The 27985-nt window shown below is 36.8% G+C and overlaps 3 protein-coding genes across 5 annotated transcripts in view; 2 read left to right on the top strand and 1 right to left on the bottom strand.

The window, feature by feature from the left end:
* Positions 1–713: 713 nt before the first annotated feature.
* Positions 714–12179, bottom strand: LOC109052338 (signal transducing adapter molecule 2-like). Its single transcript, XM_042731652.1, has 14 exons — positions 12008–12179; positions 10751–10835; positions 10433–10508; positions 9319–9414; positions 9043–9189; positions 6859–6928; positions 6477–6669; positions 6263–6357; positions 6084–6166; positions 5872–5959; positions 5187–5241; positions 4938–5094; positions 4684–4826; positions 714–2273 (listed from the first exon to the last, which is right to left on the bottom strand). The coding sequence occupies exons 1-14, from the start codon at positions 12045–12047 to the stop codon at positions 2072–2074; spliced, it is 1530 nt and encodes a 509-aa protein (XP_042587586.1). The 5' UTR covers positions 12048–12179; the 3' UTR covers positions 714–2071.
* A 400-nt stretch (positions 12180–12579) lies between these two features.
* LOC109052329 (very-long-chain (3R)-3-hydroxyacyl-CoA dehydratase 2-like) lies at positions 12580–18850 on the top strand. The gene is made up of 7 exons (XM_019069779.2): positions 12580–12796; positions 14541–14658; positions 15519–15537; positions 16017–16105; positions 17266–17387; positions 17463–17641; positions 17783–18850. Exons 1-7 carry the CDS (start codon positions 12672–12674, stop codon positions 17863–17865), a joined length of 735 nt encoding a protein of 244 aa, XP_018925324.1. The 5' UTR covers positions 12580–12671; the 3' UTR covers positions 17866–18850.
* Positions 18851–20683: 1833 nt separating this feature from the next.
* The window catches only part of adcy5 (adenylate cyclase 5), a 68391-nt gene continuing 61089 nt past the window's right edge, over positions 20684–27985 (top strand). For 2 of the 3 annotated variants that reach the window (XM_042731649.1, XM_042731648.1), the window contains exon 1: positions 20684–23697. In XM_042731649.1, the coding sequence (XP_042587583.1) occupies positions 22777–23697 (921 nt within the window). In that variant the 5' untranslated portion in view covers positions 20684–22776. The remainder of the gene's footprint in view (positions 23698–27985) is intronic. The other variant, XM_042731650.1, reaches the window with a different exon arrangement.

The raw sequence follows: 27985 nt of genomic DNA, 5'->3' as shown, positions 1-27985 counted from the left end.
AGTACATCTATGCAGCGTACAAAATTCAAAGATAATGTTTGCAATGCACTATTACAGATCATCTCTGCTTCAACATGACAAGTTTGAAACATAACAATTATGAATATTCAAATTAGTCATTTCCTGTGAGTAAAAACCCTTTAAGTGGGGGCATGTTGTCATTGTTGGCAGACTAGAAAGAAATATGTGTATTATGGATAAATTTAAAGTCGTTGGATCCTATGAAGACAAACACAACTGTGTGTGTTGTTGCAGATTCCCATCGCGTTATCACCTTCTCCCGCGTCCTTACCTGAAAAATCGGCTTCTGGACCCCGTCGCTTATCCCGTGTCGGGTGTAGATGTGCCGGGACATTTCTGCGAGTTCATCGGTCCACGGAGGTGGCTGCCTCTCGGTCCCGGTCCACTGGCTCGACGGAGGAGGATAGTGAACTGTTTGCTCCAGTTTCGCTGCGGTGTCCGCGGTCCGTAGACGAGGCTTGTGCGCGCTGAGCTCTCGGTGATTGATGCAGTGTGTGCAGCTGTAGTGTAGAGCGGTCACCACTAGAGCAGCATCACGAGCTAACTCACTGACAGCGTGTTTAGCTGCTCGACAGAGGTCATCACATATTATGCAGATATTAATCAGTGTTGTTGGCAAGATCAACAACAAAATCAAGTGACAATAGATCAGTTTGGGAGGAAGCTGGTAAAGTCCACAACAGAGAAGCACATTTTGAAACACAGGTAGTTTTTATTTTCTCACTGTGTTACAAAAGGAATTTGAAAAAGGCGCAGGCAGGATACAAAGAAATCTTGATGTTACAAAACATTGAGTCCATGAGTACAATACAGATTTCCCTCTAAATCTCTTAAAACATACAGGTTTACAAATATACAGCAGCTTTTGAAATAAAGTCTTTTGAATTGGTTTCTATGTTTATTCCGTCTCGTGAAAGAACAAGGCATCTGGTGGTAAATAAAGGTTTATAAAGTTAAGGTGCAATACAGACAAAGCCAGATATTTAACATCTAATATACAATATTTTTTTTGAGCAGGTTATGAAAAAAAAATAAAGACAATTTTCATCTATTTTTTACTACATATATCCTATTTTAACGAGAATGAAAGCTGTCTATATGTTAAAGGAATTACACATTTCCCCATTTCAGTCAAGAAGAAATAGGTGTGTATATCAGAAAAGCACATTTCTTCACATACATAAGCAAAAACAACAATTAATTCATCATTTCCAACTGAGGAATCATAGATCAGATGAAAATTACACTGTATGCAATTTTACATGCCTTAAATTAAGTCAAACAACACCAAACACCCACAATGCAAACACAAGCAGTACTTGCATATTATAAATATCATTATACAGTGAAACATATGGATTGACCATAAAGGGATTGCATTTGTGACCACTGTCAGTTCTAAAGCACAGTTTGCAAAGGAATTTATGAATATTAAATGTAGCCTGTAGTAAACTGTGTCCCTACTAAATCGGTCCCATAATTTTGGAATCACTAACAGCAGAATGAATCTAAAACTGCCATTTTGATCGTAGGAGTTTATAGAAGTGCTCGGAGCATTAGCACATAAATTCATTCCAGATTTGATTTGGTGATCCATGTATAACCTTCTTCATACAATCAAACCCACATTTGCTTTGAAAGGCAAGAAATTAAAGTCTAGGGTCAGTTAACCCAGAAATAAATGAAAATGGCAACAATTAATCATAAGAATTGTCTCTTCAAATGAGGAAAAGTATGCATGTATGTGCATTTTACCATTTTATCTTAAATTCTCAATCAGCAAAAAGAAGAATATGCTGGTGATTATCACAAGATGACTAAAATTATGTTTATGGTTAGTGTGACTCATTCCATCAACGCTGAACACCTGCCCTAAACTGCTTCATGGGTTAGTAAGTGGGAGAGAATGAAGTGCTTGCTTCCTTTCAAGTCGATTATATCTTTGTCCTGTGAAGACAAATGTATAGATAGAGACGCGAGAGAAAAATACTCTCAACCTCATTTAACCATTTGGAATTTGCATTGAATATTAATGGCTGTGGACTCAGCCTTAGAGAAGGGGTTGCTGGTAGAAGGCTGCTTGCTGCTGCTGAGGTGCAGGTTGGGCCGGAGCGGACATCGGATAGGAGGTTGGAGGCAGACCAGGATTAGCGTTCTGATAGGCAGACATGTCCATAGCCATGCTCATCTGTGGTGGGTAAGGAGCGGGGGCTCCAGGAGCATGGTTTACATATGCTGCATTCATGGGGCCACTGCAGAAAATAAGCAATTTGCAGAAATTTAAGGCTAGTTCTCCCAACACCACTATCAGAATGATACATTTTAAACAAAGCTATCTAAAAAAAGCCTATGCTGACAAGTACAGTGCCCAGCATCATGTGCTGATTCCAAAAATAGTGTCTGTTTTGCTCTAGCTCATTGCACTTTCTGAGAAATTATGATGTGCATTTTGTCTCATTTTTGCTTTTACAACCATTTGTAAGATGAAGAAGGATTGTATTATCTCTTAATAGGTTAAAACTATTTGTACAATTCTCATCTGAAGACCTTATTTTATGCCTATTCCTGATTTCAAGGTTAGAACAAGCAAATTCCAGTACATCAACTGACATTTTGTGAAGCAAATCGCTCTGTGTTTGTAGGAAACAAATCTATCAAGACATTTTTAACTTCAAACAATTAGTCCTCTATCCATAATATTGCTTTCTCCAGAGAAAATGTCATCTTGTCTGAATCAGGAGAGAAAACAAGCACTGTTTACAAGCCATAACAGTTCTAAACAAATGTGGATTTTGATGTGAGAGGACAACAGTGGATAGACTTTGTCATTGGATGAAGCATTTTTTCAGATTATAGACTCAAATTTTGACCAAAAGTGACAGTTTATAGTCACACCTTAATGATTTATTTGTTTATTATAAAACACACCTTTTCACATCACAAGACGTTAATTGATGTACTGGAATCATGTGGATTACTTGAGATTCATTGTGGTGTTTGAACTGTCATTCTGACGGCACCCATTCACTGCAGAGAATCCATTTGTAAACAAGCCAATGCTACATTTCTTCAAATCTGTTGTGATGAAGAATCAAACACATCTACATCTTGGATGGCCTGAGTCAGTGGTGAGTCAGCTACATGTTTTTGGGTGAAATATTACTTTAAATAAAGACAGTTAACTATTGAAGATGGAGAATGGGAGCTTCCGAGGTGATGGTTTTCTCATTGTTGTCAAAATAAAAGACTACTGACACTTAGCAGCCAAACAGAAAAACGTACTGGTCAATGCTGATAATAATATTAATAATTAGGGTTGGGAACCGAGAACCGGTTCTTATTCAGAACCGGTTCTGTTTTTTGAAAAGAACCGGAACCATGAGCAATTTCTAAGTTTCAGTTCCAAAAACGGTTCTGGTGCAACACATGACCAAGTGCTGTGAGCAGCCTTGCGCTGGTGTTCTGACGATTCGGCGTTTCCCGTAAAGGATGTCACAAACCTAATAACAGAAACGTCACCCTGCCTCTTTAATTACGGAGCACATTTTTTCTAATGACGCACACTCCACAGACACGCGCGCCGTGTCATGTCTTTAACTGCTGAATACATGTTTCCTACGACTGTACTGCACTCGCTCCTTTGATAACTGTGCAAATCGTTTTGTCTGACTGTACATGTACCGGCAGCGTGCAGCAACTGCCGCCACAAAATTACATTGGATTTGTCCCATATTCTCATTAATATACATACTGACTTTAACTTGGATCACTAAATAAATAGACTGCTATTGTTATGTAAGTATGAGGGTTAGATTATTTAGTGTACAGGTCATTTCAAAGGTGATAAATAAAGTGATAGAAAATATTTATTTTCATGCATTTTAAATGTTTAAAAATGTGGAAACCACTCATTGCATCACAGCATCTCCTGACTGCATTATTATGTGTTAAATAGGGGCTTTATGGAGTGTGTGTATACATGGTTATAAGTATAACAGTTTATATTTCATTAATTTAGGGAAATTAACAAGTGTCTTAGCCCTCAAGGGACTATTTGGCCAACCTTATTCCTGCTTGAAAAGCAAAAGTTTATTGATAGTGTAAAAAACATCAACTTTGAAGCACGTGCTGATTGATGGACTTGCATTACTCAACATTACTTACTACCTTCCAGCAACACTACATTCAATGAAGGTAAAAATAATAAAAAAAAATAATAATAGTTTATTTAAATGGAATCGGAACCAGAAAATTTGTATACTGTAATATATATGTTGAATTTTGACATTGACAACCTTTAAATTAAGTTGACAGTAAGTAATAAACAGTACTGAGCATTGAGTATTTGAGTATTGTGCATTTTTCCTTTTTTAATAGTTGTTTAATAATTTTAATGGAACCGGAATCGGAACTGGAACCGTTGGGCAAAACCGGAACCGGGAACCAGAACCGGAAAATTTCTAACGATTCCCAACCCTAATAATAATAAAAGAAATCAACACATCTGCCTCTGTGATAAATCAGTGGAAGACTATTACACTTTTCTTCATTCACTGTTGGAGTGGACCTGATTTGATTTTTTGAATAGAAGGCGAAAATTGCATATATAGGAATAAAAGACAAGGCCAAAGTTGCTTCAAAATTAAAAGTAGACTAAATTACCTGATGTAAGGAGGCTGTGCTGGCTGGCTGGTGGGCACTGAATTGACTGAAGGAGGAAGGGAGCAGAGAGGTCCAGCTTGGTCCGTAAGACTATAGCCCTGTGGAACACCAGAGGACATGTAGGCTCCAGATGGCTGATAACCCTGAAAGAGATCAGAAATAATAAATTAAGAAGTCAGAATAACAATTGTTTGTGTCACAAAATATAATGGACTGAATTGGCACTAATTCTCTATTTAAATGGCAAAGCAAACCTGCATAGCGAGAGCAGTAGGGACTCCTGGGTAAGTGCCCTGGAGACTCTGCATTTTGGAGTATGCATTGTAAAGAGGAGCCTCGTTCATTAGCTGGTTATACAGCTCCAGAGCCTCCAGCACCTTCAAATTCAGCTCGGACAACTCTGAGTGCTTCCTGCAGGAGTGAGAGGGAGACGTTTTTCCTCATATGCAAAAGACTGAAAAAACAGCCAAGCTATTCTGGGGTAAGTTTTGATTTCAACAAACCTGTCGATTTCTTGTAGTTTCTCATCAATCATCGGGTTCATCTTTTCACAAGCATCTAGAAGAACAGAAAATAAGATTAACACTCTGGAATTGGGTCTAACATCATTTACTCAGAGGAACTGTCGGGTTCAATGATCTTGTGTGCAATGTAACATTTGACAGTAGAATTGTGTAACTGTGATAAAATACCGTGATGATGCATTATTAACATCGTAAATCTAGCAAAGTTGTTTATATTTTCACTCAAAAAAACTAATTTACATTTATATCACTATACTTTGCATTTTATTACCTTGGCAGTAAAAACAATTCATGCCACTGCGTAGGGGTTTCAAGAAATTTGACATTTTTCTCTTTTCTGGCCAATGTAATCAATCTCTCAATATTTCTTCCTCTTCTGGGAAATCATAGAAATGCTATTGCGTTTTTTTTTTTTTTTGCTTTTGAAGCAAATGGGAATGCAAAAGTATATTTCACTACTATAGCAGTTTATCCAACTATTATAAATTCTGTTTCTGAGAAACCTGGAAACATGTAAAGGGTCCATAAGAACCAATATTCCGGAGAGCCATGTAATGAGATGACTTAAAATTCCTTATAATGTCATATTTTGTTTGTACGCCTCATCCCTACACATAAATGCAATCAATGTTAAACAAGAGCTCAAGAAGGGTCTTCCTCGTACCTTCTAATGTGACCAGCTCCGGGCTGTCAGGTGAGGCATCTGCAGGGTCTGTGTTCTGGAGCAGGTAGAGGGTTTTGTCCATTTTCTCCTGTAGGGAACAGAGTCAATGATTAACACAAGGCAAGAGAACTTCACCAAGAGCCAGTTGATCATATCAATTACACTTCTCTAGATAAGTGGAGACATGTGGCCGAAGATCATCCGGCACTCACCTCATCTATATACACAGGCTCAGGCTCAGCTTTGACTTCAACGATGGGCTCCTCTGGGGCTACTGTGTTCTCTACATACATCACTACAGGAAAGAGAATTCAGGAGATATGCATGTGTAATTTGAATAGAAAAAAAATGCATTATTCCTGTACAAAAAAACAGTTATAAAGTGTATTACCAGGGTCTGGTTCGGAATTCAGGTTGGTGGTGACAAAGTTTGATGGGAAGAGGCCTACTCCTCGATGATTCTCTCCTTTCCACCAGTTTGGATCACTGTTGGATAACAGCGACATTACTTCTCAATGGACAATGGGTTATGGGAAATTTAAAGACAGCATTAACAAATTAAATAGTAAATGAAATGACACACAATACTTGAACGAACAGTTTACCTGTCATCAAGGATGATCACAAGCTCTCCAGCCTTAAAAGTGAGCTCATTGTCTTCAGCCGCTTCAAAATCATAGAGGGCACGCACTTTCCGGGACTCTTTCCCTCCGTTGGTGTTGTAGGGTGGATCAGCTATCATGGTAAGCGGTTGTGTCTCTGCCTGCTGTTTCTGTTCCTGTAGGGACAGCTCAATGGCTGCATCGAGTAAAATACATACACTCATTATCTAGGTACAGAGGACTATCGCTTGATTCCACAGTTAGATGCCAAAGATTTTTTTTGATGCTTTGGCAGGGTCCCGAAATCATTAGTCAGACAAGACTAAATAAACGCTAATAACAAAAAATTATATGAAAATACATTAGCATGATGAGTCTCTCTCACCTTTGGCCAGATCATCATCATCAGCTGCTTTGCTGGTGGCAGGAGTGCTGTTGGGCTTTGTGCTGGAGCTCTGCAAGTACAGATCACGTTACAACTGATTTGCAAAAAAGACATTATATGTATACACTAAAAGTTTGTGATCAGTAAGATTTTTAATGTTTTTTAAAGAAGTCTCTTCTGCTCATCAAGGCTTCATTTATTTGATCAAAAATACAGAAACAACAGTAATATTGTAAAACATTTTTGCATTTTAAAATACTGGTTTCTATGTTAATATACATTAAAATATGATTTATTCCTGTGATCAAAGCTGAATTTTCAGCATCATTACTCAAGTCTGGAGTAATGATGCTGAAAATTCAGCTTTGCATTGTGCATAACAGCTGTCAATCATATCGGTATGCAAATGCGCTGACAGAAGTTATTTACACAGCACATTTTTTATTTTGGTAGCAATGTGGACCTGAATACCACTTATGTGCGCCCCTGGTTATACAAACACAGAACTATAATGCCATCTATAGGCGTACTAGAGCAAATACTCTGAAAAAACTGATACCAACCACACCATTAACATAACTAGGTTTTTGAGATAACATTTATATGACGACCTTTGAGTGACACAGTAAAGTATTGTGACCTATTTTATGTAGTCGGTACTCATTAACAACTATGGAAATGTTTACATGCACTTGTCCTTTTGTCAAACAAAATTATCTAATATTAAATGAAGGAAAAGGATAACAAAGAAGAATTGACATCTCATGAGCCATGAGGGCAGTTTGGTAAATATGTGACAGGAAATTCCATTCTGTCTGCTTGATTCTCTTGTCTGAATCAAGTTCACACACATGCTTCAGCATTCCAGACGCGCTCGGCTGATTTATACGCCTCTAACCTAGATAGCTAAAGTGTTAGCACACATGTCATGTGAGAAACAGTGGTCATGTCTAGTCACATGATTCATTTATGATGCATCTCTCATAACGAGGTGGCTGACTATTGTTATTAACTATGGGCATTTATGGTATACTTTTAATGTATCTTTAAAAACAACATGGCCTTTTTCAAAGATTGACCAAACAAAACAGTAAAAACAAAGAAAAATAATAAAATAAGATTGCTTACACACTATCATTCAAAAGTTCTATTGATCGAGAGAGTTTTATATTATAAACAGTAATATTGCTAATTGTTAATATAGTAATATTGTTATTGTTCTATTTTGCTGTATTTGAAAATTGATTTTTTTTTCAGTTATGGCAAAGCTGATTAGCTGGAGCCATTACTCCAGATTTCAGTCTCACATGATCCTTCAGAAATCATTCTAATATGCTGATTTCTTGATATGTACTCATTGATATGTGAATCTTTTTTTTAATCAGGATTCCTTTAATGAATAGAAAATTCAAAAGAACAGCATTTATTTCAAATAGAAATCTTTTTGGATTTCATAAATATCACTTTTAATTAAATTAATGTCCTTTCTGAATAAAAGTATTAATTAATAATAAAAAAATTATATATACCATATATATTATATATATATATATATATATATATATATATATATATATATATATATATATATATATATCACATATACATTTATATATATATATCACATATACATATATATATATATATATATATATATATATATATATATATATATATATATATATATATATATATATATATATATATATATATATATATATATATATATATATATATATATATATATAAAACTTCCTGACCCCAAACTTGAATGGTAGTGTAGAGTTACTATATATTAATTCATAAATGAAACCAATTACAACATACATAGACTTACAAAAATATTTTCCTCCATTTTAAAATGCAAACATTTGACAATATCAGTCCCAGAAACTTTGAAAGAACATTGCAATGACCTACACTGCAGACATGGCATGACAACAAGGTGACACCAATACATCTGTCACAGATTTCTGTGACCTACCAGTACAGGAAACACAAACAGAATAACTAATGAACTATGCAAAATTAGGATCTAAAAAGTCTCTATGAAAGTAAACCCAGCCAAATTACAGGGTCACATATCTAGGCCAAATACCAGCAGCTGCTGTCTGTTCATCAGCGTTTGTGTTAATGGACAGCTAACATCATAAAGTGAGATCCAACAGGATCAAGATGGAATACCTGGGTGTTTGCGGTGGGAAAGGAAACTCCGTCTTCTTTGAGGGACTTGATGGTGGCACTGATGAGACTCAGTTGTGGGTCTTTCTGGAAATCTTCGGCCCACTCTGCCATCAGGGCCTTGAGTTTCTCAGCAACCTTTGGGTGAACCTGAGGAGAAGAGAATGAGGATGGTAGACATTATCAACAGACAAGCATGCTTATTATACTCTCAAACAAGGATTTGACCTGTTGTATGTAATTGTCCTTTAATTTATGCAGTGAGCTGAAGTTCCTTACCTTGTTCAACACACCACGAACTTCACTGGCAAACTCCCGCGAGCAGATTTCTAGGTGAAAGATTTTTCCACTGTTTGAAACGCAGGCACCCAGCAACTAAACACAGAAAATACAGCAATATTTGAGTAACCATTATTTGCTTAAAAAAACAAACAACAACATTTTAATCAATGAATTTCCTGTTATTTGAACATACTGGATATGTATTTAAAAAAAACTATTGATTCAGACTGATTTGCCAATTTGTGAACAGGTAAATTCAAATGTATATTCACTAAATATATTTCCATGATTTTTCCAAGTCTGAAAAAAGTCATTTAAAACTTCCTGATACTTCTAGGATTTCCATGATAATAAAAGCAATTTTCTTTACAAAAGCAGTGATTGCAAACTTATGCTTCAAATGTGCATAAATGAAATGTGATATCACAATAAAGATTATTAATAATAATAATTCTGACAAGTATATAACTGTTTACTCACTGAATATGTGTAAAAATAAAATGTAGACACAAAATTAAGATTCATAATGATTATATTAATAATAATAATTTTTATTGTTATAGTTGTTATTGCACACTTGCAACCTTTCTATAACTGTTATTATTTTTAATATGTGTAAATTAAATGTGACATCAAGATAAATATTAATACTACTACTAATAAATTGTATTATGACTAACATTATCATCATTATTATTATAAACAATTACATATATTATTATTATTACAATAAATTCAGCAACTCAACCCATTTTATTCCTTTGTAATACCTATGTAGTACATTTTTGTAAAGATACAGCCAGATGAAAAAGAATTAGAAGATATCTTAAAATAGCCTGAGACATCTATGCAGGCTGAGATGTTGGTGAGTCAAGAGTGGGAGCCCACAGAGGTGCCTGTCACTTCCAGATGCTACGGAGCGCTCTGGAGTTTTTAAAGCTTTTACAGCTTTAGTTTCTTCTATACTCGTTTAGTATGCAGTGACTATATGCAAGCCATACATAGGTTAATTGTTATCAAGAACAGAAACACTGTGACAACTCATATCGTTTACTAAACTGTGGGTGCAACTCTGTTTGACTACAATGGGAACTGAAGATGAAGAGCTCACCGTTAATGCTTGCATGGCTACATGAGGGACCTTGTGGTTCACACGCTTCATGATTGACCTGAGACAATCCTTTGCACTGTGTCAGAAAAAAAAGAGAAAACGAGGGGCATGAAAATATTTATATTAGGGAGAGACACACCTTTTTTTACATTCAAAAATTAAAATAATAAAATAAAATAAATATTGACCAAAAAGGTATCTATATGAGAAAAACAATAATGCTTACAAGCAACATTAATGTTATTAATTGTTACTAAAATATTCATTAAAAACATATAGTTATTTAAATCTTGTTTGTATGCTGTTATTCCAGCTCACCCATTGGGAGTTGTCCCGATTCGGTCACAGATATCCATAATGAGGCCCCAGTCCTCTGATGTGTTAGTTTCACTAGTTGCTTTCTCTGAATATGTAAATGAATAAGCATTAAAAAAAAGACTAATTCAAATGAAACTCAAAGCAATTTTCTCTTATTACAGAGAGTGAGAATAATGATATAATAATAATAAAATAAGTGTGAATATTATCCGATTTACATCCTAGCTATTGAAGAACAAGTCTTTAATACATATTTATTAATCAAGAGGCTTATATTCATCCTGTTAAACAGATAAAGTAGCCTGTTTTGCCTGTTATTTTGCATATCCATCTTGTCTCAACAGGCAAAACAACCATTTCTATAATACACTAGTGATTATAGTTTACCCCTCCTTCAAGAATAAAACAACTTGGGCGCATCTGAATGACTAACATAACGAAGACAGGGAAATCTGCATTGCAACATCCAGCAAAGTACATCTTGAAATAAATAAACAACAGTCAGGTGCTTCAAACCCCTCCACAGAGGAACATACAGTGTCACAAGTTCATACACATTAATCTCTCAGGACAAAACTATGAAGAGAACAAAAAAACATTGTTCATACTATTGTGTGTTACTTTTGACAAATGAACTCCTATTAATCTGTCAGTCATTCATACTTACTGGAAATGGGTTTTAATATATATATATATATATATATATATATATATATATATTGCGTTTGCGTTATTTTTTTATATATATATATGTGGATTTTTTATATATATATATATATATGTGAACGTTTTGATTATATAATATTATATTTGGAAGGTACTATACTAAATCCTGTCAGATGTACTTTTTCATATTCGAATATCTCGGCATGGCCTATACAGGAAATATCGTCAAAAAAAAAAACGTTATTTATTGTAACGTTAATAATAAACACTTCAGCATTTTTCATTGTTCAGCATGATAAACTTTGTATTAATCCCCAAACAACTCAAAATAACTTTTTGACAGAGTAACGTTATTTAAACCAAATATTGAAAATGTTCAGCGTTCACCTGAAAAAATTTAGAACAATATTTTAAGGATGGTGTCAGTTCTACTAATTACGTTTGACAGCTTTAAATGCCGATATTGAAGGGATCAGAGAAACAGAGGAAATAAACACGAGGAAAGCCAAGCTCTTGAGGATGTGACAGGGAGCAGTGCGCTGGATCGGCCCTGACACATCACTTCGACAAAAACAACACTGTCACACTCACCCACATCCTGGTCGAACGGGTTTTGACCAAATAAAGGCATTTTGCGACCTTTTCCAATCTATTTAAGTTTAAATTCAAGCGTATTATCTACGTATACCGACGAGTTACCGTCCTCTCATCCATTAAAATGTGTCTGCTTCCACCAGTTGCTCTTCCGTAAACTTAGTACGTAACCGCAATGCCTGTCAGAAACCGCATACATGTCACAACAGTCAACTGATTCTAGATTTCAAATTGTATTTAGTATTTCTATTAAGACTACAAAAATAACTCATTAAATTATTTGTTTTTATAAATCTATATTTCCGACAGGCATGTATATTGACACCTTTGTGCGTGCTGAGCAGGAGACCCGCGCTGCCATCTAGCGACTGGAATATATGTTTCTGAAATTCCTGTAACCCACAATTCAACACAAATATTATAATTTAATAATATTTTATTTATTATTAATAAAATATTCTTGCTGTTATTGTTTAACATATATGTGAATAAGCGAATCGAAACTGTAACAGAGTGAGACGGAAAACATCATTTACACGCTGTCCTCGCCAGGGGGCGCTCCATTCATAAGCACCTTCTATACATGTCAGCAAGGCCACACGCCTTTATTCGCTCACCGGGACCATTCGGATGATCCAGTGTTTCTGATGATAGCTCAGTCATGTCGGCACCTGCCATGGGGACCAGCAAAACAGCGCACACTGATTCCAGTCACAAGAAGAAAAAGGGACCCGGCACGCTGGCCATCGCATATCTGGTCATTTACAACGTGGTTATGACAGCGGGGTATGATGGAAATCAAATAACGCTTCCGTGCTCTCCGTTAAAGCGTGTGACAGTCAGAATGAACGGTTAGATTTCAGACAGCGTGCTCATAGTGCTATACGGTTACCTCCCCCTTTGAGTTTAAATGGCATGATTTAGCACAGTTTGTTTTGAAATTACATAAATGGACATTATTCTGAATATTCTGCTAATGCATTGCAACGCAACGTAAATCCTATTAACGCCTGTTTAACACGCCATGGACTCTTCAGGGTTGACAGCGGTCATGGGTTGCATGCATAAATGCATTGTTCTTATTTTACAGTAGCAGGTCTGTTTGTTTAGTTAGATGACATTAATCGACGAACGAGTGCATTTATTGTAAATGTAGAAATATACAGGCAGTAGCTGATGTGGTGAAACAGTGAATATAGAAGTGCACTTTACCCGTTGTAACCCCGAAACTGTTGCACAATTCTGTGCGTTTCGGAAACGAGTCGATTCAGTAGAACCTGTTCGTTTTTATTCATTCGTTTTGAGATGGGATTTAGGAACAATAAACACGGCATTTGGAAAAAATACATATAGATTCATTTATATAGTGATGAACAGCTATATTTGAGTACAATATATCTAGTTTTTTTTGTTCTCTGTGAATGCACACATGTATTTCTCTTCTAAAAACACTATGTTTTCACTGCTTTTAAAAGGTGCTATATAAATAAAGATTTACTTACTAAAATCTATTTTGCTGCCAATTTCAACCGTAATAATTAAATCCGCGAGTACTCCTAAAAATCGCTTGTATAGGCTAATGATTCAAATAACTAACGAACAATCGACGTTTTGACCGGTTATTGTAGATTTCAGTCTTTATTTTCAGTTATTGCACTCAAACAAAGCAAGTGTAGTCGATTCTAATGTTTTTGATCCGAGCATGACTACAAAAAAATCACTACAGAAGTTTACATGACTTTTAAGATTTTATAGCATTGCTTTCCAGGGTTTGGAATGACGAGTCGTTCTTTTGAACCGAATAGTGTTCAAATCATTCGAATGTAAGTGACGAATCTGTTTTTGACCGGTTTTCGAACTTTTCGAACCAACTGATTCATTCAAATGAATCGAACTTCCCAATGCGGTTGCAGCAGCAGTAACCAAACCGGGTTTGCTACATTTTCGTCTTCGTCTGTTGATCAGAATCAGAATGCAATCAGGAACAGCTTGAACGATGCAATTCAGTCGATGCTTTTTAGTTAGAGACCATTTCATGATAACTTACAGAGACATTAAACCTTGTAATGTACTATGTGCATTATTTTGAATGTGAAATCGCATTCCAGGCCTGTTTGCCTTACTTAACTAATTTTAAAATACTTGAGCTGTTTATGTTTTTGGTGATATTTAGATAAAGATGATTGTGCTTCTGCTAGCAACATGGTTTTGACGCTCTTCTATCTTCTTCATGTTTTACCAAGACCTGCATATATAGGTGTGACAGATAAAGGAAGTTAAATTAGAAAAACACATCTCTTGAGAAATTGGAGTGTGTATTCTTGTGTATATTTTGCATTAGTATAATAAATGTGCTGAATGCATTTGAATAGAATTGTTATTTGCCACTATTTGCTGTTAACTGCTGTGCTGTGAGAGATTTGCATGCAGTTCCATGCCTGTGTGCATTGCGGAAATGCCTTCCTCTCTCAAAGCAAGGACGAGTGGTACTACAGATTTACTCTATGAATCTTTTTTTTTTTTTATCTAGATGGCTGGTCATTGCTGTTGGTCTGGTTCGAGCTTACCTTGCCAGGGGAAGTTACCATGGTCTTTATTACTCAATAGAAAAGCCCCTAAAATTCTTTCAGACTGGTGCCCTTCTTGAGGTGAGTGTTATGGGAGTTATGTTCATTTAAATTAATTCATAATTTTGCAAAAACTTTTGTGAGTACACAGTACACAATTAATATGTAGAATCAGGTTTATTCACCAAGTGTGTGCAAACACAAGGAATTTATTGTGGCTTTTTTAGGAGCTCTTGGTACATACAGGCATGCATATGAGCACAGAAATAATAATAATAATAATGTGGTATGAATCTGGAACAGAAGATTTATGTACTGTACAGATTTGTGCATTATTTAAACTATATACAGCTCAAATGTATAAATAAAAAAATAACAATATAAATAATTATAATAATATTGTCACTTTAGATAAGTTGTCTGTTAAATGCATAAATATACATACGGTATGTTTGAACACACACTACTGTTCAAAAGTTTGGAGATAATTCTTTCTTTCTTTCTTTCTTTCTTTCTTTCTTTCTGTTTTTATTAAGAAATCAATCATTTCCAACAAGGACACTTTAAATAGAGTGACAGTAAAAAAAAAAATTACATAATATGGCAATGAATACTGGAGTAATGACTGCTGAACATCCAGCCTCGGCATCACATTAAGATAGATAAAATTTTAAATAGATTAAAATAGAAAACAACTACTTTAAATTGTAAAAATGTATCTTACATATTACTGTTTTTACAGTTTCTTTTAAACATTAAAAATATTTGTAAAAATCCTACTGACTTTTGTACAAACGTATATTCTTTACCTGATTTCACATTGTGGAAATGTATGTTATTTTCTCACCCTACTGAGTTTAATTTGATTATTTTTATGCTAAAAGGATAATTCCTTGAGGCTGAGTTCATCTTATAATATTTTTTCTTTGCTCTTTTCACAGATATTGCATTGTGCCGTGGGTAAGTGCACCCTGCTGCTAATAACAGTCTCTTATTAATTTCTACTATAAATATGCACTAGGTGAAGTATATAGACCAGATTGGCTATACATGGAAAGCTTTTTTTAACCCAGCAGTGGCATCATCAGCGAGAGTGCTGCTTTCTCTTCCAGTCTGACTGTAATAATGTGATAAAGAGTCTCACTGCACCCGTGGAGCATAGAGTTCACAGTCCACACCTCATTATCTGGGACTTAAAGCTTAATGTGACCTTTCCCAGTGCAAACAACCAGTCCTGCAGCACTTCCTGTTACATCATAACCATCCTTGCTCTCCTATGACTTTAATTCTATGTTATGTCTCTCTCATAATGTTTAGTGTAATGGATTAAGATTATTTTTATACTTGCTCTATCGGATTCATAGTTTACTCTGATTAAAGCCATATTGCAAAAATGCAAATGATTAATATCTTTACACAATATTTTAAATTTTGTGAAGGAATTGTTCCCTCCTCTGTGGTCCTGACTGGGTTCCAAGTGATGTCACGAGTATTCCTTACCTGGGCAGTGACACACAGCGTTAGAGAAGTAAGTTTGTGTTTAAAGTGAAGTTTACTGGCTTCCATAGTATGGACATTTTTTTTTTTTAAATTAATGGCCACCAACCACCATTTGGTGCAACATGAAGGTGAGTAATTCATGACAAAATTCTCATTTTTGGGTGAACTATGCTTTTAACTTTGCTTACGCGGCAACAATATTTTATAATTATTTATAGAGTATTATTGAATTTTTTAAATAATATTTTACATTTTCTGTAATTTTTTTTATTAGTTTAATTTTTATTTTAAAAATATCTAATGATTTATTTAGTGTTGTCATTTTTATATTTTTTATTATTTCAGTTTTATTTCATTTTAATACTTCAACTGAAAATCATTTTATTTCACTTAGTTTTCATGTAAGTTTAAGTGGGGAAACACTCTGTAAAACTAACATTTATATTTTATTTTATTTCATCATTATTTCAACAGTTTTTAATAGTTTTATTTTGGTTTTAATTAAAAGAATAACAGATGTTTTACTTGTTCAGGTGACCAACAGGTACTTGTTCAGGTATTAATGGTATATTATGATTATTAAAAAAAAAGAAAAAAAATCAGTACTATGGTTTAAAAAAATGGATATGAAAATCTTGATGATATTACTCATGAGCATTATATATAATGAGCAACATTTCTATGTTTGTCTCATTGAATCAGGTCTACTGCCATCTAGTGGATTTCAACGGCTTGTTTAATATTTCATTGCTTCTCAAAATCAAATATCCTGCATTAGAAGAATTTAAGTGTGTAGAAAACAGTTATTTATTTCTGATTGTCCATCCCAGAAAAAGACGTCTGAGCTGAAGTGTGTATTTCTGTAAGTTATTCCTACGAGAAACCTGCTTGAACCAATACTGGGGAGTTATACTAATATTTAACATGTCCTTGTGTGCCTGTGTATGTTGCTAAAATAACCTCCTTTCAAGGCTGTATGTGTGTAGAAGTGAAGTCGGAGCATTTGAATGCTTTGTGAAGTACTTCCGTTTCTTATGTTCTCAGTTGTCCATCTTTGTGTGTCGAGTGGCTTCAGTGAATTGCGATGGAACAGTAGCAGACATAACCGCATGGTTCTCGACTAAATTGTGCTGCTTGCTGAGCAGTTCTGCTCCCTCCCTGTGTGACTTACAGTTTCTCTCGTTTTAGGTCCAAAGCGAAGACAGTGTTCTCCTCTTTGTGGTGGCCTGGACAGTCACGGAGATCATCCGTTACTCTTTCTACACCTTCAGCCTGCTCAACCATCTGCCTTACCTCATCAAATGGGCAAGGTGAAGCTTCTCAGAGTTTATTGTCTGGCCTTTTTTGCTAGAAAACGACATATTTAGTTTTTTAAATATTCACAGGTACACGTTTTTTATCGTGCTGTACCCCATGGGAGTGGCAGGGGAACTTTTGACCATCTACGCTGCGTTGCCATATGTGCAGAAAACAGGGCTGTACTCCATCACCTTGCCTAACAAGTACAACTTCTCCTTCGACTACCACAGCTTCCTCATCCTCGTCATGGTCTCCTACATCCCACGTACGTTTTAATCTTCCATCTGTAAATAATCAGATTCCTCGGATGATCTTGTGTATCTTTGAAATCTCTAGAAGCTTATTCTTGTCTCGTGAATGAACAGCTCTGTTCCTGTTAATGACCATCTTTGTCCGTGTTCCTCAGTATTCCCTCAACTCTACTTCCACATGATGCGCCAGAGGAAGAAAGTTCTGGGTCACGTGGAGGAGTACAGCAAAGTGGAATAACTCGCTCGTCAGTTGCCACACACAGCAGAACGATCGCACCGAAAACAAGCGGATAACCTTTAAAAGCCACACTACAGATTTGTTATTTTAAAAAAAGAAGACAAGGCGTTCTTGTCGATTAAACAGGCCAGATATGCAGAATGATTGTTAGCGATACTATTTTGTTTAAGAACTGTTGCAGTTAGTGATTTTAGGGATCCTGTAACTACACAAATGGCTTTTCCTCAGTTTAGAGGGAGAGAAATGTCGTTTCCATACTAATACATCAGCTTCTGTGTGAACATTTTTATTTTTAAATCTAAATGTAGAATTACTGACCAAATATTGTAGCAGATATCACTCAGACAAAGGGCAAATATACAGTTAGCTGCATCTGGTGGCTTTAACCAGAAAAAAAAAAAATCTCATAATTTTCCTGCGTGGTGTGTTTTGTACACTGTATTTCAGACATTTGAATCTAATTGATCTCTCTGTTTCTCACTAAAGGCATTCCTTTTTCTTGTATTTGAGTATGATTCCTTACTCAAACCGTACTTGACTTTCACACTACTTGTCTACTGATTCCCATAATGATTACTGTTAGTGTTTTCTTTTTGTTTTGTGCTATGTTTCTTAAAGGATCGACGTTAATCGGTTGTTTTAATCAGTATTGGATATGTATTGTTGGTTTGTGGCCGTTTGCAGAAAAAAAGAGGTGTTTCACCCAAAGAAATTGGCTGAGTTGCTGGGTGGGACCTCATAGTCAGTACTGTCTACTAATGTACTAGATGGGCATTTCTGACGCAGAAGGAGATTGCAGATGACATTTTTAGAGCTTTTACAGCTAGCGATGTGGAAGTGTTTGGCTGAGAGAGACTCGCACGCCGAGCAGAAGAGAGCACAAGCCTCGGTTAACGGGGGCCAATTGGATTTGAGTGCCTCCAGTCATGCTTTTCCAATGAGTCAAATCTAATAATGTGGAGCGAAAGCTGGGAGTCAAGACTAACTTAACGCTTCATTGTCCGTCTGCCTAATTGTGAACAGTCAACTTCAGACCTCCCAATGCAAATGAATCTCTCTCAGATAGAGTCTTTGCAAACAAAGTGGCAAGCCTGTTCTCCTTATCAAGCCTATTTGTGAAAAGATTAGCATGGGATGAATGGAGTGCTACTTTGAATAACACTGCATGTAAAAGTGGTGTGGCTAAACCTTGGTTAGTAGAAGCATGACCCTTAACTCTAATAAAAATGCTTTTGATATTCAAGTTCTGCATGGGACCAGCAAACTTTGTATGGATAGTAATACGATGATATATATTTACAATAAACCATAACATGGGAAGCAAAGCCAGTTTGTTTTTATTATATAAGCTGGAGTGCTTTATCTTCCTCAAATTTTAGTATTTAAATGTGGTGTTTAGTATTTAAAAGTTTTTTACAGTAAACCCTTTTATAGTATCTTGGGAAGTGTTTATAAGTTTTATTGGTTTTTTTTTTATCTTGGGAAAGTAGAGATCTATCTTTGACTCCAGCATAAGGTCTGATATATTTGAACTGCACATGTTCTGTGTGCTCCATTGTCAGAAATTAACCTTTCTATTAAGGTGCAATATTTGCTTCCTGGGGTTTGATTTTGGCCATTTAAAAACAATGCATTAACCTTTTATGCTAAATCTACTCAAATAGTTTCATATCAAGATACAAGCTTATTTCACTAAAGTAACCTTTCATTTTTGAATAATTACAATAATTTACTTAAGTACTTAATATTTACTTAAGTAAATATATATATATATAATTGGTGTTTAAAAGGTTAATTATGAGCCAATTTTTGCTTTTACATTTTGAATTTCACCCTAAGCCTCACTAATTTTTAGTAAGTTTTTAAATTGGTATTTAGAAAAGTTTGTAAAGCCGAATGGAAACAATTAAAAAAGCTTCCTTGTCCAATACATATCCACAGTTTGAAATCATACAGACAAAATTAAGATCATTTTACACTCCTCAAAGCTTTTGATTTTCGATTATATTTGAGTTTACTTAAAGCATGAAAAAGCATTCTGTGGCGTTCAAAATTAAAGTGGGATGAAATAGCTTTAAAGCAAATTTCCTTTGGGGTTGTATCTCAGCATCTCATCTGTTTAAAGGATGGGAGTCATGAGACCTATGAAAAACAAAACCGAGGAAGCATGACTCTGTTGACTGCAAACAACCAGATCTTTTGTCTTCTCAAACTGACACACAAAAAGCTGAATTCTCTTCAGACAGCTGATAGAAGCCTGCATTCTGAAATGGAAAAAGTGTCAGCACACTGGAATGATAAACAACTGACAACTTTTCCCACACCAAGATGTTGAATGATTTCATTTTTATAAGTAAAAAAGAAAAATAATAAACATGAGAAAAATAAAATTCACATGAACATTATTCATATTTACATATCCACTAAAAGGTTTAATATTCAGAATATATGTAAGAGGTGGTTTAACAAAAAATATACTTTTATACCAAAAATAAGTTTTGACAAATTATTTATCCGAAATCATATTTACATAAAACATCCACTAAAAGGTTTAATATTCAGAATATCTGTACGAGGTGGTTTAACAAAAAATATACTTTTATACCAAAAATGTGTTTTGACATAAATTATTTATCTGAAATCACACACACTTTATTAGCAAAACAAACAAATAATTTTTCCCACTCTGCCTAACATACAGCTGTGCGGATGGTCCCGCCCACTCATCCAAATCACGGTTTATTGACACACAGGTTAACCAATAGAAAAATTGATTGGCAACTTGTGCAACCTTCTTTCCAATAGAATCGCAGATAAGGCGGGGCCTAAAGATCATACTTGGTTGAATGGCAATACGAAGACAAGAAACACCAAAACGGAGGGTAACGCTTAATCAATTCTGTGTGCCTCGGTCTTGAGAATCTGCAGAGAAAGGACGTGCAGCAGTGTCAATACGCAGCTCCGCGCGAGCAGGGCGGATTCGACGCTCCTGTCGCGTGACAGTTCATCTTCTCATCTAGACGCCAGCGCTGGTGATGTTGCTGCTACTGCACCAAGAGCACTGGAGATACCTGTCTGCACAGCACGGATGAAGACTCCTTGACCAAAGGACACTTGTGAGGTCATCTCGGGGTGACGCAGCTGACCATGCAGGAGCGCTGGAAAGCGCAGGTTTTCACAGCAATCGTGGTCATGTAATCATCTAGTGGGCTGCGACCTCTTATTCACAGGTGTACAGCTTGCGTGGATCAATGCATCAGTGCGCACGCACCATGGATTCGTGCACTGCACTTCTAGCTCAGACCAAACCACACTTTTGCGGACACTATTTGTTCCTGTCATCAAAACGTGGAGATCTAGCGTGATGGGCGTAGGGTCAGTTCTCATTAATCTGGACTAAATAACGCAGTTTTAAGGAGTGGGCGAATTATACAGTGACTTATTGGTGGGCAGACTATTTTAAAAGAATTTTGCCTTTTTTAAAAGAAATAAATCTGTTAAATTATTAAACGTAAACATAATTTGGAGGGGAACCAACAGTCTTTCGAGGTTGGTCTCGCACAAACGCAAATTGCCATTTGGCGCCACTAACAAATATCAGCTTCCGAGAGTCTTCTAAACAAATTTGTGATACGTAACTCTATAATAAAGCGATACTTTAGTTCTTGTCGTGCTTCATGGACGCCTCGAAACTAACCGCAGTAGAAAGCTGGCGCTCAGCTTACTGTTGTTATGGTTACGTTACCTCATCTGGCTAATGCGACTTCTGTTTGTTAGCTTCCGTTTATCGACAAATGAAAACACGCGCTCCGACTAACTTTTATAACTATTTACAGTGCTGAACCGTTTCAACCCTACTCACAGGTCTGCTTACCTACATATACTGTATGCTTGTGTGGTTCATTTACTCCGATGGTTCAAGTCTTATTTAGGGGGTTGAATCCCTAAAATGCCTCCTAGTAATTTGCACCCGGAGGTGATTTGTGCATTAGTATCTATGAATTGAAATGGGGCGCACAAATACTCCCTCTGCTGTTTAAGTTACCTCCTAATGCTCTAGCCACTCGAGGATGTGTCCCAAACGACTACTCTGTGAATTTAATTATTTAAAGTCCTCTGTTATGTAAAAACGAGCGGATTGACTTGCAAAATGTGTTTATCTCTCTCGGAGAGTTTGACTACAACGACTGTACTCACTGTACATTGGTCCTAATTTATAAAAGCAGTATGCAGAATGCTGCTTTTATAAATTACAAAATGGACCACTTTTACTAGTTCCTTTTTTTTCAGTGAGATGCACGTCTATATCTCTCTCTCTCACACACACACATAATTTTGGTTTAGGCTACTTTATTTGAAGTCATCAGCTAACTGCCAAGTTGTGTCTTAAATGGGCAAATAACTTTAATATAGGCCGTGTTCCCCCAAAGTAATCCCTTCTTCAGTGTAAGAACACTTTATTTGGGATCACACACACATGATTGACAAGTTATACAGTGTGCGAATAATTTAAATCCGTCACCGTTCTTTTTCGGTTCGTTCCGCGTAACCCAAATTGTTATCTCTTGAACAAAAACAAAACGCGGCTTTAATATACAGCATTTATTTGTGGCGTTGCACCTATAGTGACTTGATAAATAATAACAGTAGTTATGTGTCGTTCAATACAAACAGATGCTTCCTCCTCAAGCAAAGGCGGTTTCTGTTCGCGAGTGTTGGCTGTACATTTAGGGCACTCCGACTAACTCGCGCGGCTACTGAAACGCCTTGCTATTTGAAAACGTGTATATGTTTGTATGTAAAAACAAAACAAACTCGTAAGACTTCGTAATTTTTCTTTGAGTTAATTAGGGAGTCAACCCCCCGTAATTCGCACCCTGAAGTCATTTATTGCGTGTAGTAATCGCGATCATGTCCAGATCTAACAGCGTGAGCCCACCCGGCGCTGGCGCTCCTGGACTGAGGGGAGGGACGGAGCACAGATCCGCTTGGGGCGAGTCTGAGTCCGTGGCGAACGGATGTCCATACTCGGCCAGATCCTCCTGCAAAAAGCTCATACGGTCCAACAGTCGGTGGAGAGAGGACGATGACTTCGAGCGACAACCGGCCCGAACCACGACCACCGTCAGCCGGGTTAGTTTCAGATCCAAGTCTGCCTGGCAAGAACACGGGGAGGAGAGCCGCAACAATAACCGATCTTCCCCGAAGTACCGAGATGGAGAAGTGAGACCCAAGTCCGTGGAGCTGGGTTTGGAGGACAGAACCAAGTCCAAACCAGAGGAGGAGCTCATGCCTGAAGTGAACTTTTCCATGAGCGCGTGCTGCAGCGGCGTGATGCAGATTTTCAAATCCAAGAAGTTCCAGTCGGAGAAGTTGGAGAGGCTTTACCAGCGCTACTTCTTCCGACTCAACCAGAGCAGCTTGACGATGCTCATGGCCGTTCTGGTGCTGGTGTGCGCGGTGATGCTGGGCTTCCACTGCGCCGGAGAAGTGTGGCGGGTCACTTACGTGGTGGTTTTCTCCACGGCAATCTTGCTCATCCTCACGCTGATTGTCGTGTGCAACAGGAACGGCTTCCATCAGGATCACATGTGGATAGTTTGCTATGTGCTCATTTTGGTGGTGCTGACTTTACAGGTGATCGGTGTGCTGCTCGTGGAGCCGCGCAGCGCGTCCGAAGGCATCTGGTGGACCGTGTTTTTCATCTATGTCATTTACACACTTCTGCCGGTGAGGATGAGAGCAGCGGTCATCACTGGAATTATACTGTCTGCCATACATGTGTTGGTCTCATGGAAGTTAAACGAAATGGACATCTTTTTGTGGAAACAGGTTAGTACAGTGCATTTATATGCTTTCATCGTTTGAATCTATCTATCTATCTATCTATCTATCTATCTATCTATCTATCTATCTATCTATCTATCTATCTATCTATCTATCTATCTATCTATCTATCTATCTATCTATCACTAGTGGTGGGAAGAGTACTAAGAAATTGTACTTAAGTAAAATTATTGCTACTTAAGGAAGAATTTGCTTGAGTACAAGTAAAAGTACTGAAAATAATATGACTCAAGTAAGAGTAAAAAAGTAGTTTGCTGAAAAACTACTCGAGTTACTGCATTACAAAGTACTTTAGAATATTTTTTAAAATTTTTATCCAAAATGAGATGATGTGAGCATTATGGAGCAGGGTTAACACTAACAATCATGTACTGTAATGCATCCGACATCACTACAGCTGAATGGCTGTAAAAGAAGGTTTAAAAGAAAAGAATGGGTTTAAAACAGTGTGAATTGAAATGTGCCAGAAAAAAATAATGTGGGGTATGGGTAAGGTTGGGCATCGTTTGAATTTTTATGATTCAGATTCTTGTCAATTCCTAATTTTGATTCCAATAAGGTAAATAATAAATAAAAAAATGAAAAATCTTATTCTTAAATCATTCACATTTATTCTAACTCTTATTGCAAAATATTTCCTTGTTAGTTGAATACTATGAATAAAAATCAACAGGCTAAAGAAAACTTACACAAGGATGTGTGTGCAGCAGAGAAAACCCAGAAATGGGGGACAGAAAAAAAACAACCTTTTGTCTAATTGACAGGCTTTATTTTTTCTTATGTATTTTAATTGGATAAGAAATCATACACTGCTGAGTGATAATATATATCATAAATAAATAAATGTAATGAATAAATAATATTTTTTCTGTATTTTCCTCATGACAATTTTAGGATTGGTTTATTCAAACGCATAATAAGGCAGAATAGTTTCTATGCTATATTAAATGTTATGTCAATTAGCACTGGATTATTCATATATTATATTAATTGCCTCAAAATGACCTGAAATTACCTTTTTTAGCTACGGTAGAGCCCGTCTACGGAGAGCCTTCCCACTCCCTATAAAGTCCTATTGTACCGAATTTTGGTTGCAGTTCCACCAGAGTTCCACTGGGGGCGATCGCCATGAGTGCAAAATGAATGGGAGTCTATGGGGCTAGATGGCTAAATTTGTCCCCTTTCACCCGATTGCTGTTGAGAAATCTCAGATCTGATTGTAGGTTTTGCAAGTTCAACATGGGTCATAGGTCGAAAGTTGAATGAACGAGTACTTATGTCCTTTCGATTTCTTACAGGTTGAGTTGTTGTTGCCCATAACATGCTAGCATTCTGCTAATGAACGCTGATTGGTCAGTGAAGGACTGATTACGACCAGAGATACCGCTTGATGGAATCCGAATCAGAATCAGTGGGATCAGAATGTTAAGGCGGACTTTTTCGCCCAAGTTTTTCTTTTCAACGCATTCTAAATTGCGAAAAATCTTGACCTGTAGAAATGTACATTTTGGTGTCCATTTGACTTAGTATGAGGAATTATGGTTCAACAAAACAAAAACTCTTCTAGCACGTGTATTTACCTGTGTCAGCTGTGTTGTCGATGCCTCGAGAGAAAAGAAAGTGCAGAGCATGAAAGCATAATTAAATTTTCAACGGCTCTAGAAAGCACCATAGACATTCTCTGAAAGCATCAAAGTGACTGAAGGATTGCCGTAAAGCAGTATCTGGTCGTACGATGTGTATGATGTCATTGACATTTTAAAAGACTTTTTAAAGCAAATAAGTGACTCTAAAAAATCTAACACCCAGCAATGTGTAATTACTTTGAATCTCCTTTTGAATACAACATTCAAATTACTAGACAAAAAATTATATCCTGAGAAAAGTGGATTTTGAGGGGTATACCGCCATTGACCTCCATTCATTCTGCACTCGTCCTGTGAGCGCCCTCATATGGAATCAGAGTGGAACTGCAACCAGTTCAGAAGCCGGAAGTGTAGTGAGAGTGAAACTTCTCGCCATATTAGCAGGCGGGAAGGAAGTCGACCGGAAGTTGAAGTCGGCCGCGTGCCGCCATCTTGTAGCAGAACTTCACTTGCGTTAGCATCCCATTGACTCCCATTCATTTTGGCGTCACTTTGAAAGCAAATAACTTTACATCTGAGGCATTTAAAGACTCAATTTGTCCATTATTAATTTCTAAAGATACATGACAATGTATAAAGGGCTCCATTACCTTCTATGTTACATTATGGCCCCGTAGAAACAGTTTTTGTAAAAATAGGCTAACGATTGCGTCATAACCACTCGACTCTCTGTCGCACAGTAGAGAAATTACCGTACAGACAGGAGGAGAAGCTCGCAGGCAATCGGGGAGACGTCAAGACAATGGCGTACTGGCGTTACATTTTAAAATACTATACAAAATAATTAATCAGAATACTTACTCCTGCTCACTCACGCCAAAGAACTCCCGCTCAAGGTCGCCGTCTCTGCAAGATTAACGATGGCAGTTTGCACGCACAGCTACTAGAAGATTTACATCTGTCAGACAGGTTGCTGACGTCATCAAGCTTAGTTTGAGTCTGCGCGTCAGAAACGGAAGTGCTAAAAATCGCTAAAAATGGGCTTCACTTGTCTCAATTGAGTTCCAATGGGGTCGCTGTGTCCATTTCTTTTACTGTCTATGCATATTAGACATTCTCTGGCTACAGCAAAAGCGGGATGCCTTTGTCCATATTGGGGATTTCCTGCAATACTTCTACTGGGCCGTTTTGGACTTTATGCGCGAGAGCGTCCTCCGGCTTCGAGTATGAATGAAACATGCACTGCATGAGAGTGTTTAGCGCTCCTTGTCATCCATATCGTCTCATTTTGGATATGAATAAATCGTCCGGTCATATATAGACTGTCTTGTTTCTTCGCCCATGTGCTCAGACATACAAAGCATGCACACAGAAAAAGTGATTATAAATGCATCTGATTGACAGTTAAATCATGCTTGATCTATCACCCAGATGCAGTTAAAATGCATGCTCTCTTTGATTTGATTTTAAATCATGGTTGATCTATCAGCCAGATGCAGTTAAAATGCATGCTCTCACTGTTAAAGAGGGCGATTTTTACCATTCAACTGAACTATGTGCATGTATTTTGGACACTTACATTGTTCTTGTTCCATCCATGCAATAACTGCCTGCTTCTATCAACCGAGTGTAATATTGACGGTATGACCCATTTCAGGTGCTGACAAAATTACGATTTAAAATCAGAGCATATCTCACATTTACTAAAATACTGAAACGCTAATGATGCTGATTCAAAACGACACTGCAGGTGATTGACAGTCAAGGCATAGCACGGTTTGTACGGCCCACCCCCGCAGCTGAACTGGAAGGTTTGATTGGTTTAGCACCTGAGTCAGACCTGTCTGTTATTGGCTGAAGAGCAGGGCTCCACCACAGCAGACTGAAAAGGGCCCGTAAAACGGCGCCGCCTTTGTCATTTTTTGTGTCTTTTTTTTGTCAGTTTTTGTTTTGTACTTTGTTTTTTTTTTGTAAAGTAAAAGTAAATGTGCCACAATTTAATTATACTCAAGAAAGTAGAAAAAAAGTAAAAATTACTCAAGTAACATTATTGTAATGAAAGTATTTGTGATTAGTTACTTTCCACCTCTATCTATCACGCACTCACTCATTCACACAAGACTGTCAACATGGTCATTTGACCACAGGCACGTAACGTGGCTGCGATTAGTCTGTTTGGTTATGTGCACACTTCCATGAGATGATGTTTTTATGCAGCAGTTGTGTAAACAAGAAGTTAAGCATGAGAAAATGTGTTTAGTAGTTTATAGCCTACATTTTCCTCTGACAAATAAAATTCCAAAAGAAGCCAGTGCATCAGACTTTCTAATCAACAGTCTGGAAGAGTGAGTGGATCGGAGCAACAGCTGGACATTTACAAGTGATCCTTAATCACTCCACTCCAACCCCACTCCGTGTTTTCTATTTCCCCTCACCGGCTTCGCTATAGTGTGGTGGAAATTCGCTTATAAGCAACGTTCTTAGATAAATTGTGCAATGGCTAAATAGTTAACATTGTTTTGAAAAGCATTTCAATTATATATTGCATTGGCACAAGTGCTGCTGGTCCCATGTTTATCAGTAAAGTTTACTGTCCTGTCCAGTTGATGTCATTTTTCAGTTCTGTAGTTTTTTCATTAGTTCTGAGAATTTCAGTAGATCTTTAGAAGTACTGTCAATCCCTTGTT

This window comes from Cyprinus carpio, chromosome B9 (assembly GCF_018340385.1).
Source record: "Cyprinus carpio isolate SPL01 chromosome B9, ASM1834038v1, whole genome shotgun sequence".
NCBI classification, from domain to species: Eukaryota; Metazoa; Chordata; class Actinopteri; order Cypriniformes; family Cyprinidae; genus Cyprinus; species Cyprinus carpio.
The sequence above is the reverse complement of the archived record's forward strand: the minus strand, read 5'-3'. Positions and strand labels throughout refer to the sequence as shown.

Bases quoted from the DNA above. Each gene is read 5' to 3' on its own strand.
- LOC109052329 (XM_019069779.2), top strand. From the start codon at position 12,672: ATGTCGGCACCTGCCATGGGGACCAGCAAAACAGCGCACACTGATTCC. The intron at 12,797-14,540 runs GTATGATGGAAA...TTTTTTATCTAG, and splicing joins AACGTGGTTATGACAGCGGG to ATGGCTGGTCATTGCTGTTG. The intron at 17,388-17,462 runs GTGAAGCTTCTC...AAATATTCACAG, and splicing joins TACCTCATCAAATGGGCAAG to GTACACGTTTTTTATCGTGC.
- LOC109052338 (XM_042731652.1), bottom strand. From the start codon at position 12,047: ATGCCTTTATTTGGTCAAAACCCGTTCGACCAGGATGTGG. The intron at 5,242-5,871 runs GTACGAGGAAGA...CTGTTCTTCTAG, and splicing joins GGAGCTGGTCACATTAGAAG to ATGCTTGTGAAAAGATGAAC. The intron at 2,274-4,683 runs GTAATTTAGTCT...TATTTTCTGCAG, and splicing joins GCACAGCCTCCTTACATCAG to TGGCCCCATGAATGCAGCAT.